We start from the raw sequence: 14,688 nt of genomic DNA on the forward strand, positions 1-14,688 counted from the left end.
GGCACCCTTTCACACTATAATTAGTGTGAAAGGGGAGGGCAATAAGTGAGCGGTGGGCGGTGCCCCATATTTACACGGGTGGCGTAAATATGGGGCAGCACCAAAATTAAGATCAGGGAAAACCTGGTCTTAACCTGGTGAAATAGGAGAAATGCTTTATTTCTCTTTGTTTTTGCTGTTTCTATGTGTGGTGTATTGTGCAGCACACATAGAAACAGCAAAACGCCATGAATGATTGTTTATGTGCAGGAAGGTGTCCCTTCCTGCACATTAACAAATCATTTTAAAAAATGACGATTTGCAACTTCTATGTGTGCTGCACAATGCAGCACACACAGGAGTTACAAATCGCCATTTTGTGATTGTTTATGTGCAGGAAGGTGTCCCTTCCTGCACATAAACAATCATTACCCCCAACACATGCACTCTTGCACTATGGTGCCTGCATTGGCGCCAGGCAGCTTCATTTAGTGCCAGCGCTAGGGGAAACACAAGGGTGCACCATATCTTTGTAAATACGGTGCACCCTGTGTTTTCAGAATGGCAGAGCGTGGCAGTAGCAAGTTTTGCTTAACACCACGCTCCATCATTCTGTTGTACATAAGCTCCTTCGTATTTACAAAGATACGGTGCACCCTTACATTTCCACCATAGTGCAATGATGCTCACGTTGGGGGGAATGATTGTTTATGCACAGGAAGTTGTTCCTTTCTGCACATAAACAATCACAAATGGTGACTTGTAACTCCTATGTGTGCTGAATTGTGCAGCACACATAGAAGTTGCAAATCGTCATTTTTTAATGATTTTTGAAGGGGCACCTTCCTGCACATAAACAATCATTCATTGTGTTTTGCTGTTTACATGTGTGTTGTACAATGCAGCCCACATAGAAACTGCAAAAACGAGGAAACGTAAAGCAGTAAAGCATTTCTCCAGGTTAAAACAGGTTTTCCGCAGTCTTAATTTTGGCACTGCCCCATATTTAAGCCACGTTAAGATGGCGTCAAGCCACCTTGTAAGCAAGGCGAAGCCCCTATCGCCACAGGAATGTCGTAAAACGTGACATTCCTGTGGCGATAGGGGCTTATAAAAATGCCCCTAGGTGTCTTGATTGTCTCAGGGGGATACCACAGGCAGCTATTTCGTGTCATTTAAATGCCCTCTGCAGATTCCTTGAAACATCCCCCTCAATGTCTACCAGTGGAGCTGTGGCCTTGGCAAGGAGCTGCAACTTGGGAGGGAATAACTAGCCACTGAGCTCCCTCTGAAATCACATCTTGCTGATGCTCAATCGTTACTGATAAATACCTTTGTCTGCAGATTGGAGGAAAAAACAGGAGCAAAACATATGAAAGTGTGTTTTGTCCAAAAATAGAAATTGTATTTCGAGCCAGTAGTCAAAACACGGAGGGCTTCGCTAATTAACAGATAGTTAAACCTTCTTTTCATCAGCGACAGGAAGCGTGGGAGTGTTTGTTTTGCTTAATGCAATTATACTCGGGCTGCTGTGTGAACAGTCATAGCGTGACTTGTGGCCTGCTGCTAGGAATCTGCTTGAAATGATCCTCGCGGGTTTTTAAAACGAGCAGTGTCCTCCCCCGCTCTCTGTTTTTTTTTTTTTAACCATTTAAGGATTGGCCACCTGTTAGTGACTTACTTAGGATTTGCACAATGATTGCTGCCCTCATGTACAGCCTTTCCAATTGTCTGCTCAGTGAAAAAAGCCAGAAACAAGCAACATTCAGAAGAACAAGGAGAAATTAACAGAGGGCTAGGATGCTCTCCAGTTATGCTGAAGCGAGTATTTTTCCATCTCATACTCTCTTTCACTCTATTTATCTCTCTTGCTCTCTCTCTTGACTCCATTCAGCTGTTTTATGCCAAACATATTTGAGCTCATAACCGTTCCATTGATGAAGATCACAGCCTAGTATCTCTTTCTTGGTATTGTGAGGGCTTTCGGATGAAGTGGTCTGTGCGTAGAGCGATACACGGTAGAATGTGGATAAGAAGGCTATGATGAGCATGGAGTGTTCAATACTACCACTCAGCTAATGATAGTATTACATTTGATTGACGTCTGGTACCAAATATGTTGACATAACTTGAACCTTCCCAATAATAAAATCTCCAAATGGGGAAAACGAAGCCAGGTTATACAATTTGTTGGAAAAAACATACACTTCTCCAATTAACAAACATGTACACAACACTTACCTACAAAAACAGTAATCAATGCATTTGGGAAACTGACATTCTCAAGTACACATCTTGAGAACTTTGACTAAGCAGAACAACTTGTGTACACATCATTTGATGTGAGTCCTTTATGACGGCGTTATACCTGAATACAAAAGTAGAAATATCAACCTGCACTTACATCTACTTCGGACTATCGACTACCCACACATCATCAAGCTATGGAGGAGTTGTAATATTTATTAGAACATTGGAATGTTGGAAGCTCCATTGAAAACAATGGAGTGCTCCAGGCTTATAATAGCTTGTATAAGCCTGGAGCTCCAACATTCCAATGTGTCTTTGTTCTGGCTGTGAACAAAGGCTTCAGGGAGCCTGAGGGGATTTCAATCCCCTTGCGCTCCCTGAAGGCTTTGTTTTATTTGTTAGAACATTCTGCCCTCTAGTGGCAGAATGTTCTAATAGCCTTATAGCCCTTCGTAGCAGGGCTATACTGGCTTTTAAATTCCCTCTGCTTTGATAAAGTCCCTCGCCTTCGGCTCGGGCGTTTAACGCTGCAGCGGGCCTTTAATAGCCAGTATAGCCCGCTACGGCGGGCTATAAGGCTATATGAAATAATATCCTCATGTACGGTCAGGTAACAAAGTAGGTTTAATGTGGAAATACACTTCATTCGTCATCAGCTGAGATCAATTGACTATTGATGACACCGCCAATAGAAACAGAGCCTTCCACATGAACATTCCTAATTCCACTTATCTGTGTGTGGTTCTACTCCTAGAACTACATGCAGGCGACACCACACATCTTCCTTCTTAACATTTAAATAATAACATTTGAATAGACAATAGTAATCAGAATTGACCCTAGACCGAACTGGGTTAAGGTAGTTGTGTACAAACAACAAGGCTACTTTATACAGTGACAAAATCTTTAAGATAACGTGGTGGCACTTTCCTATGATAACTCACTCTTACTTTACCACTCTGATCACTCCAAGATCCCCCATCAGAACTTGCAGTCACACCTTGTCCCTTGTTCCTGATATGCACATCTCTATGCTTTCCTTCACCTTCTTCACTTCTTTTCACAGTACTCATGCTCATTTCTTCTCTCTTCCTTTTCTCCAAACCCACAACCCTGTTACTGTTCAAAATCCTGCCATCAGCTGTTTCACAGAGTTACTAAATAATTGTATTACTTTTTGTGCTTTAGTGAACTTTGACCACGCCGCACACCCTACAGGTGGTTTAATTTTAACCACATCACCTATTTTTACATCAACCTTATGGACATTGTTCCTTTTGTCAAAATCTTCTTTTCTCTTGACCATGCATTTCTCTTCTTGATTTCTCCAACTTGTTGGACCATTGTGCTTTATGCCTTTGTCCCAATCCATCCAACCTGGACACAAACAAGTGTTTTGCTCTTGTCCATTACATTGCTCAAACAGGCTGTTTCCAGCGGTCATGTGCGGCATCCTGCAGCATGCAGTTGTCCTCTCCTGTAACTCTTTCCTCCAATATAGACAGTTCACCCTGGCTAATTGTATACTCTCTTTAATGTACTTGTTGAATCTCTCAATGACGCCATTTGTTTAAGGTTGATAAATTCCGCATTTCTTCTGGATAATTCCATTAGTCTTTGTGGTAATTCTCTATTTTGTTCGAGCAAAATTGAGGCCCGTTGTCAGACAACATACTAATAGGGAATCTCTCTTTTTTAAACACACTTTTCATGAACTTTATGATCCCTGAAGATGTGATAATTTAGGCACTAACTACCTCTACCCACCTCAAGTAAAGATCCATCAATACGATAATGTAAGAGGTGGGGTGCTCACCTTGCAATGGGCTCACATTGTCAATGGACATATCTTCAAATGGCTGACTATATAAATCTCTGCAAACCATGGGGACATTACAGGTTTTAGGCATGTTATCACTGCACAAACCTTTCACACAGTCCTTGACAGCTCGCTCAATCTCTACATCCATTCCTGGCCACCAAAGATTTGCTCTCAAACTTTCTTTGGTTTCACTATTCCCAGATGACCAACATGTGCTTGCTTTATAAGTTTGTCACTTAATTTTGCAAGTGGAATCAATCTAGTTCCCCTCAAAAGCAAATCACGGTCTATCGACCTCTCATCCATGACTAGATTCCACACCCTCTCAAGATATCTAAACGTTCCATGACCTATGGCACTCATCACCTCCTTTAGGATCTTATTCCTCTGAAGTTCTACCTTCCGCTCCTCTTCTAAGACCTAAACTTGTTTCGCAAACATCCTGTGTAACATCACACACATCTTCCTCCACATATTTGTCCTCATCCTGAATGTCACCTGTTTGCTCCATATCCACCAGTCTCAAAAAGCAATCTGCACTAATTTTCTGTATGCCCGGGAGATATTCCACCCCAAAATTAAATTCCTGTGATGCTAAATTAAATTCCTGTAATGCAAATCCTTGCTGAAATACAATCCAACCCCTTCTTTTTGAATACGTCTACCAATGGCTTATGGTCTGATAATGCCACAAATGTTGTCCCTCTAATGAAATTCTTACATTTTCTAAGGGCCCAGAGAATTGCCAGCGTCTCCCTTTCTATCACTGAGTAGTTTTTTTCTGAGACGTTCAACGTTTTTTAGGCACATGCTGTAAGTCATTGCTGCCTTTTACTCCTCTGGGTCAAAACCGCTCCAAACCTTTAGCACTGGCATCCATCAGGATGTATGTTTCCTCACCTGGTATAAACGCCTGAAGACATGGTGCCTCTTTCAACTCCTCGATTGCCCTGAACTCCATACCACATAACTCACTCCACACAAACTCCTTGCCCTTATTTAACAAACTTCTCAAATTCTCTGATTTTCCTGCTAAGTTCCATATGTATTGCCGATAATACTCCACCAATCCAAAAAATTAACTTAACTGCTCCTTAGACTGTGGCGTTTCCAACTTGATTATGGTGTTCACCAACTCCTGTTTGGGCTTCACACCTACACCCGAGATTAGGTGCCCTAGGTATTCCACTTCGACCATGCCAAAATGACATTTGCTCCTTTTTAGAGTAAGACCTGCATCCTTCAACCTCTCCAACACCTCACAAACGCAGTCATTGTGTTCCTTTACAGTACTACCAAATATTAGCACATCATCTTAGTAGCACTTAACTCTGACCAAATTCTTTAGAACCTGAATTTGTTGGCATCCATGGGTGTTATGAATGCTGTGAGGGTCCTGCGACCTACCATCCAATTCCACTTGATTGTAAGCTGATGCTAAGTCCAATGTGGCGAAGAACTTTGCTCCCACCAAACATCAAAATTATCTCCTCAATGTTGGGAATAGGGAACTTGTCAAAAACAACCTCTCTGTACAGTGCCCTCAGGCCCACACAACCTAACGTCTCCATTACCCTTCTTGGCCACAACAATGGGGGCCAACCACTCTGTAGCCTCAACTTCCACTATGGCCCCTGTTGCCTCCAACCTCATAAGTTCTGCATCTACTTGATGCTGTAATGCCAGTGGAATTCTTCTTACCTTAGTAGTAACAGGGATCGCACCCTCCTTCAACTTAATACTATGCTTGTAGTTCTTCAGACAACGCAAAGACTCCATGAAAACCTCTGGAAACTGTGAGACAAAATCTGCATCACGTATGTGAATCTCTTGCACCTGTACCTGTGGGTCAGCACTGCAGTCAAACACCACACCTAACAACCTCTGGTGTGGCCAACTCAATACGTTACCTCCTTTATTAGACACATATTTTGCCTACTACATACCTCCCTCCTAACTCCAAACAGCCTTCAAAATAACCAAGCATTCTGATAGGCTGCCCCCATACCCTCCTGGGTTCACATCCATAGAGTGCAGAGTATTCTTTTTCTCAAACTCTTGTACATAACACAGTTTGGAAATAATAGTTAATTGAGAACAGGAATCAAAGCGCATGTGAACTTTCACTCCATCTATTACCACATACTTACTGGGATGCTCACCCCCTTTCAAGACTTGTTGACTTGAAACACAATTTTGTGTGAAACTTCCTTAATATCTTTTCTAACATTTTTCTTACCCACTGATAGAAATGCTTTTCTTTCCACATATATTACAATAGACACTCAAGTTTGGGCACAAACTCAAATTCTTTCTGTGACCACTATTGCCACACCTGAAACATTCCCCCATGAATTTTGCGTGCACTTCTTTCTCTTTATCTTTGACCACCTCCATCTTTTTTACCTTGCACACCAACTCTTCCACCTTGTCAGAGCTTGGCACAGTTTTTCCCCTTCCAGAGGTCAACTCTGAAACGCACTTTAACATGTGCTCCACCCTCTTGGCCACCGTGATTACTACCTCCAAAGGTTGTTCTTCTTTCAACCACAAATCCTCTCTGATCTTGTCACTCACACACAGTACAAACTGATCACTAATTCTCTCCTCTAACGTCGCTCCGTTATATATTCCTCAACCGTCTCTTCCTTGCCCTGTTCACGCCTTCCAAAATAATACCTCTGCTTAATTGTACTCACTCTGGGGGAGGTAGTGTCTGTCCAGCTTTAATAAATAAATCTCATATTCATTTAGATTTCCTTGTTCCTCTGCACTCAAATCCGGGTGATTCTCCATGACCTCTTGCCCCTCCTCCCCCCAAATAATGCATTAAAGTGCATGTCTCCTTTCTGAACACACCCTTGCATAGTAGTTATACATTTTTTTTTACTTGCTCTATGTTACTCTCGGCTCACCTGGGTTACTTAAAAAGAAAAGGGGGTGGCATAACATTCTGCATGATATAATTTCCTTATGCACCCACAATGTGCGACACCAATAAAATGTTATCACTAGCTTTAGTTACGATCATGGCATTGCCACAATCTGATTAATATCCACACAAATTCCTTTCATTAATTAATAGACATGAATGTGACTGCCACAGACTCTCAGAGCAAATACTTGCTCAGGGCCCTTCACTCCAATAATTCCCTCACATGCAATACTGCCAAAAAGGAAAAAACATTTTTTAGAGAGTTTAAAAAAAAATACAGTCAAGATGAACAATGATAGACCTAGGTGTTCCTGTCATGGATAGTACAGTTACTTCAAACTCCAAATCTTACTGTTGAAAGTACCTGACACAAGGACTTCACAATAGACAGACCAAGACCGTCCTTGTGCATGAGGTGTGCCAGTCACCGCTCCTTTGACCGGCGAAGCTTGATGGTGTGCCATTCATCGCTGCCCTACTAACCACTCTGAAGCTTAACTAACTCGCACACCAATACTTCTTTACTACGGTGCTCGGATGTTGCTGCAGAGCGCGGCTTGACACACAACTGTACAAGCCGGCACTGTGGTTGGAAAGTAGACGTGCTAGTCTTTGCCCTATTCCTTCTAATATGGCCGCTTTGCGTTTCTTCTGCACTTGATTCTATAGGTGAAAGGGCCTATTTCTTGGGCACTACGTCCTGGTTGATGTGACAGTTTCGCGCAGCAATTTGGCACAATTCTCTACGCTCTGTGGCTTGGAGTGCACCTGCATTTCAGCACCCAACGCACGAGCATCACCACAACTGCTGCAGGCCTCAGATGGCGTCACCCTCCTCCGATGTCACACCATTGAAATGTCTTCTTTTTTTCCTTCATGCTCCCTTGTAAAATTGGCTAAAACAAGGCCACCACAAAGCGCACTGTCACCCCAGCAAGAGAGCCTCATTACTGCTTGTAAGTTTCTTCTTCCTCTTTTTCTCAAGACACACAGATCTTCAGATAAATGGTCCCACTCCATGTTGAGGTGTAACTATACACCCAATCTTCACCAGTGTAATATTTATGAAAAAATCTCCTCACACGAGGTTAGGTAACAAAATAGGTTTAATGTAGAAATACACCTCATCCATCATCAGTTGAGGTCAACTGACAAATGATGACACTGCCAACAGAAACAGAACCTTCTACATGAACATTCCTAACTTCACTAATCTACATGTGGTTCTACTCCTAGAACCACATGAAGGGGACACCACAGGATTAGTGTTAAGATTAATACATTTAAAAATGCAGACATATGCTTAACTTGATGATAAGTTGGAGGTTGACATCGTGCAGTCGATATAAATGCAAGTCGATATTCTTGACCTCAATATTTTTTGATATTTTGGCATACAACCCACTTTGACTTCAGCATTCGCTGAGGTCCACTCTCACATGTTCTGTCTTCTTTCTTTGTCCACTAAAACAGGATCATGATTAATATGCTCATCTAATAGCTAAACTCTGGTAACACTTTACACTAGGTCTCCCTTACTGCTAGTTGTTAAAATATTAGTGGGCCACTGGAATCATGCGATTTTGCGCCAACAGTATTTTCCAGATAATTATGGATTTGCGGCTTTTGCCACATAATCCATCACCTGCTTCACAATCTGCAGATTTCATCAAAAAGAATTTTGTTTTTTGCTTCAAACTGATCAAAAGTTACTAACTATGCAGCAACACATGGCCCATCACAAAGGTTGACTGGTCACCTTTCTGTTGCTTATTTCTGTATTTGGGTGTCAAAGTGGTACTGATGAGGTGAAACCTTTTCCCTAAAAGTGTTAACATGTGTAAAAATGGCAAAATAATGAAGTAATACTAACACAAAATGTGCTGCATTACGCCACATATTTTTACCTTTTTTGCGGCATGATTCAGTCAACACTGACACATAATTTGGTTCCCCCTGCAGCATAATTCCAGTAGCCCTGAATGTTAGTAATTACTTAAAGAGTTGTTGATGTACTCTTTGATGCATAGTTTGAATAGTATGATTTGGATTATAATGGATAAAAAATGCAATACTAGACTGTTGCAAATATAAATTATATTGCAAAATGACTCCTCTCTTTGGCAACAAAATAATGTTTCAGCCTATTGCTTACTTGCAGGGTCAATTGTGTGTCAATTGCAGTGTGATGACAAGTGTGAGATACCATGTAAAATGAAACCAGAGCGTTTTTGAGTTACAAAAATATATATATATATAGCCTAGAATCATGTTCAATGCCAGTGGAAGCTACCATTCTTGCTAACTCACTTTATTCTTTTTCAAAGATTTTAACCCTGTCACTGCTTTTTCATTGTCTCAGCAGGCGGGCGCTTGTTGTCCTGCGCCTTTCTGGCCAACCTGTTATTTCTTGCATGCCGTAGGAATGAACTGCGTAGTTACTGTAAATTTGCTTTCTTTCCCCCTCCATCTTCATTTCCTCGCTCTGCCTGATCTAGTGGACATTTGGTCTGTAGGATGCATAATGGGAGAGATGGTGCGCCACAAAATCCTGTTCCCCGGAAGGGACTGTATCCTTGCATCACGTGCTGCGGCTGCTTTGCTTTCTGACGAGGTTTCATTCCTTGGGTTCGAAGTTCGTTCATGCGACAGGTAACATCCCTGAGACACAAGCCAGTCGTGCATGCTATTTGACTGACGCCTCACAACATACGAAAGACAACTGTAGCACACAATATTCTGTATTTCATGATGCACTCTCTCTATGGGATACGGTAGGATCAGGGGCGTAGCTTGGTCAGTAAAATTGTGGGGTGAAGGGGTGAGCTACATATTTCTCAACAAACATGCTGGTTATTGAAGCAAGGCAGGAGGGGGCTTAATGAAGGGAGAGGACTGCAGACTCTGAGGGGTACGTGAACTCAATATTTTATTAAATCAACTTTTTAAGATCTTTAAAACGGAGACACGAGTGTGTGTGTTTATGTGAGTGTTTGTCTGCATGTGCATGTAAAAATCTCAAGTGAAATCCAACAAACACCTCTCTATGCCCGACTTTAAGCACCTGTACCCAACTATTTAGTACGAAATACATTATAAAACCCCAAAAACCCACCTGAAGCTACACCCCTTCGTAGGATAGTTCAGTGCTTAGTTGTGGTTAGGCTCATGGGAGTTTGTGTACAGTTTTTCTCTTCTCACATCATCATTTATTCCACTATTGGAAATTCTCTAGGAGAATTAGGAGGGAATGACATTGAGATCCAACCTGCCTCATAATACATATAAACTAATAAACATAAACGGGGCCTCATGCTTAAATGCTTCCCTGCTTGGAAAACCAGTGCAGCATGGTAGAAAATATAGGCAAGAGCCTCAAAGGCATCTACATGTGTACAGCATAAAGAGAACTCATACAACATTTTACCATGATTGTACTTTACTCCAGCCTGCCTGACGGCGATGTGTGGTAGGTGTCAGAGCTGTTTTGTAAAGGTTGCAGAGAGAAAGGAGACATGATTCATGTGTGGTAGGCTTGTCCGAAGATTCAAAGCTACAAGAAGGAAGTGTCTACATATATAGAATTATTATGGGAATTTGACTCCCACTAGAGCCTGCAATTTTGATACTTGGAGTCCCTATAGCATGTCACCACGCCATCCGGTAAATTGCTTATTCATGTGCTGTTGGAAGCTGGATTATCTTTAGCTCAGTTCGGGAACCAGGAACTTTCTCCACCTCTACAAGTCTGGTGGGCAAAGATCTGGTCAGTTTATGCAAGTGAAAAGTTGACCTCACTAAACATGACAGTATAGCTAACTTTGAAAGGACTTGGGGACCTGTTATCAAACATATGAAAAAAAGACACATGATATGGTAGGACCATCTTGCAAACCAAAAGTCTTCCAATGCTTTGGTGTAGACAGAATGTCCTCCACAACAATGTCATCATCTGAAGATTGAGCAAACTTTTAAACCATGACTGGAATGTTGTGCCATTGCCAGTGTCAAATCTTTACTTAATTTAATGTACTTACAAAGCGATGTAAATGAATGTAAATGAGTGCACTTTGTATTATTTTAATATGTTTAAATGTCGACCATCGAATCAAATAAAATATTTTTTCAAAAACAGTGCATCAGTTCCCAAATTGTGTTTAATTGCTTAACAGTATTTTTGTCAGTCGTTAAACACAAACGGAGGGCAGCCTATGCCTAGTTTCATGATCAGGATTTAGGGCTGCCCTGATAATGCATTGCAAAACGACTGCCCATTGCAGTGCAGCATAAAAGTAACCACATAGCATTATTTATTGCCGAACTGTGAAAGGAAATGTCTATAGGTGTAGGATTCTCATGGGTGCTGTATTAATAGGCTAGCAAAAAGAAGAGATGATGGATGGAATGCTGAACAATGCAAACATTCACCCCCAGTCACAGATCTGGGTTTAATACATTGTTTTTTTGCTCACCACGCCATCCCAGTTTGGACCTAGCAATATGCAAATCAGTCTTGACACTGCTCCTCATGGGAACAGTCCAGCATGAACTGCCAGGCCAGGTCCTCCCTGGACCGGAAACAAGCATTCTGGGTCAGGTTTCGGGTACCGCCCCTATCAGTCGAGCTAGCTTGAATCCAGTGGCAGTGAGCACGGGTCCCACATCTGAGCATACCCTTCTCACTTAGGGCGACAAAAGCAAAAAGAACAGATGACTGACAGAATGCTGAACAATGCAAACAATCACCCCAGCCATAGATCTGGTTTTATTCCATCGGTTTTTTGCTTACCATGCTACCCAAGTTGGGATCCAGCCATATGCAAATAAGTCTTGACCCTGCTCCTCTTGGGAATAGTCCAATCTGAACTGCCAAGCCAGGTCCTCCCTGGACTAGAAAGCATTGCCACAGAACTGCCCGATTCAGTTCAGTACAAACATAACAACAGAGCATTATTTAGTGCCTGTTGGGCATGGCTCTTCATAGGGGGATTTCCCTAAAACATTTTGCTATTTGTCCTCCTGGATTTTGCCGACTCTCTATTCATGACCTTAGGACTCTGGTCACTTTCCTACTGTGGTGGAAAAATGTGGGCGCCCTTCCTACATATTCCAGGAAAGGATGCTTTCTTGAATGGTTTAGGTGTTGTACCCGTGAGTGTCCTGCAAAAAGGTACACCCCATACCTAGAACGGGTACGTCACTGGCTAGCAGTGGGATGCAGCACTGATTGTGCCACCAACCAGAATGGCCTGTCAAACATGTATCATGCTCAGGTTAGCCATTCTCACTCATTAGCCAACCCTGAGGGGGCCTTTCACTTCCACCAGAGGGGCCCTGGGGTAAGTCCTTAGGGGGTGAAGCTCAGGGTAGGCGAGATGCCAGGTAGGTATACCTGCATGTTCATTTCCCGGTAGGGAAGAACCCCTATGTGGGTTCCCCTACCTAGGGGGTCAGCTCTCCCCATGGAACACCTCCTGGGTTTTGCTGATTCTCTTTCTGTGGCCTTAGGGCACTTTCCCACAGTAAATGCAGTGTGAAGGTGTGCGCACCCTTCTTAACCATGATAGAAAGCGGTGCTTATCTGATGTTTGTGAAATAGGTCACCAGCCTGCTATTTCAGGCCGGTGTATGCGCTTGCATCAATGATGTGCTTGAAAGTGTGTCCAGCTTGCCACTGCAGGCCGGTCTGTGCACTTGCAGCAATGATGTGGTTAAACATGTGTCCAGCCTGCCATTGCAGGCTGGTGTGTTCCCTTGCACCCATGATATTTTAAAATATGTGTCCAGCCTGCTATTGTAGGCCGGTGTGCGTACTTGCACCTACGGTGTTTCTAAACATGTGTCCAGCCTGCCGTTGCAGGTCTGTGTATGCGCAATTGCGCTTCATCTCAGGTTGGCCTTTCCAAATTACTAGCCATCTTGAGATGACCTTTCACTACCACCAGAGCACCCCGAGGGTACGTCTTAGGGGGTGAAGTGAGTTGTAGGTGAAAGGCTGGGCAGGTACATGTGTGTTCCCTGCCCAGGTAGTGAGGAATACCCATGTTTGTTTTCACTACCTATGAGGTTCGCACTTCCCATAGGCTAACATGGGGAAAGGGGTCAAATTAATTTGTGCTGAAATAGTGGGTTGCAGTGGAGCAGCCTCATACTGTTTACTATCATTTGATTCGCAATGACAAACCCTTTCCATTGGTAAAGGTGGTTTTGTCATTACTAGCTTAGAAATGCCACTTCTAGAAAGTCCTAGGATGCTTGTTTCCAGTCCAGGGAGGACCTAGCCTGGCAGTTCGGGCTGGACTGTTCCCATTGGGTGCAGGTTCAAGACTGATTTGCATATAGCTGGGTTCTAGCTGGAATGGCATGGGGAGCAAATAAATGATGGATTTAGATCCAGATCTCTGTACTGGGGTGAATGTATGATATTGTTCTGCATTCTGTCCATCATGTGTCTTTTTGCACTTCTAGAAAGTGGGCATTTCTCTGTTCTAAGACTCTTTGTGTGCCTTTTAGTTTAACTCCAGTCCACACTGGAGGCTAGGGGAGCACATGACAGCTATAAAATATTGGGTGTGCAACTGGAACAACAGATCTCTGCCATTTGAGGACCTGGTTGGATAGAGTGGAGGACGAGGGTGTGACACTTGGCCTCTGGAGTCAGATCATAGCCCCACTAAAGATTAAGATCTGCATTTCACTGCCTTAATGCAGACAGGACTGAAATTTAGGGGATACTTCCATGGTTCAAATGGAGACCCTTTGAACCACACCCACTTCAAAGGCTCACTACAGTAAAACTACTGGTGCTGCACTTCAGGTGGGCAGAGATACACTTGTTGCGATGTGGGACCAGAGAACCTGGAACTGCATGGTGTATGCTGCCAGAAGAATCTGTTGTGCACAAGGAGGATTACAGCCATTGAAAGGGACTGTGTGCCCTTCCTTAACAGTGGCTGTGCACGGCTGAATACCTGCTGCTGTGTGGCACCCTGAAGTGTGCTCTCCAACAGCTTGTTGGCTTGCCCCTGTTCTTTCGGAGGTCTCAGGGGCATGAAAGATCTCCTACGAGGGACCCACACCATCTTCTTGTGACACCTGGAGAGCGGTGCCCTCTTAAGTGCCAATATTGTGTGCTGGATCCCAGCTCGTAGTGCGGCGTGAGCGTGGAACTAAGAATTGTGCCTGGAGACTCGATTGCTCTGTGCAGAGCCACAGAAGTAGTGCCCGCGTGTGACAAGCGTCTTGTTGGTGGTGAGCGGATTCACTAGTTGCTGGATCTAGCGTGGCTCGCTTCAACGATCGCGCCTCTGCAACACGCCGACTGCATACTCATTGCATACAGTGTCCAATTCACAGGTTGCAACCCTAAGAGGTGGGGGCGCAACCGTAGTCTACCTAATGAGGCATTGCTATTCTTGCGTCTGTATGTGTGACCAGAATTGCCTGGTGCAAATCATATCAACATGCACTGGACGTTGTGCCTCATTTCCAGGGAGGTACGGAATTTGCAATTCTTCGTTGTGTGTGACCAGAACTGCCTGGTGCAACCCATCTCAATGCACACCAGACATTGTGCCTCATTTCCAGGGAGGTACGGAATTTGTATCTCTTCATTGCATCTGATGTGAATGGACTGGTGCAACCCAGATCAATGCGCACCAGACGTTGTGCCGCCCAGATTGCCTGGGTGTAACTTTGATCG

The 14,688-nt window shown here is 43.3% G+C and overlaps 1 protein-coding gene across 5 annotated transcripts in view; it reads left to right on the forward strand.

Moving 5' to 3' along the window:
• MAPK10 (mitogen-activated protein kinase 10) overlaps positions 1–14,688 on the forward strand; it is a 948,252-nt gene that overhangs the window by 729,872 nt on the left and 203,692 nt on the right. For 4 of the 5 annotated variants that reach the window (XM_085636553.1, XM_085636554.1, XM_085636551.1 and 1 more), the window contains one exon: positions 9,485–9,556. The exons of the other annotated variant lie outside the window; for it this stretch is intronic. In XM_085636553.1, coding sequence (XP_085492679.1) covers positions 9,485–9,556 — 72 coding nt within the window. The remainder of the gene's footprint in view (positions 1–9,484; positions 9,557–14,688) is intronic. 5 annotated transcript variants of the gene reach the window in all.

Source organism: Triturus cristatus, chromosome 2_1 (genome assembly GCF_964204655.1).
Source record: "Triturus cristatus chromosome 2_1, aTriCri1.1, whole genome shotgun sequence".
In the NCBI taxonomy this organism is placed as follows: Eukaryota; Metazoa; Chordata; class Amphibia; order Caudata; family Salamandridae; genus Triturus; species Triturus cristatus.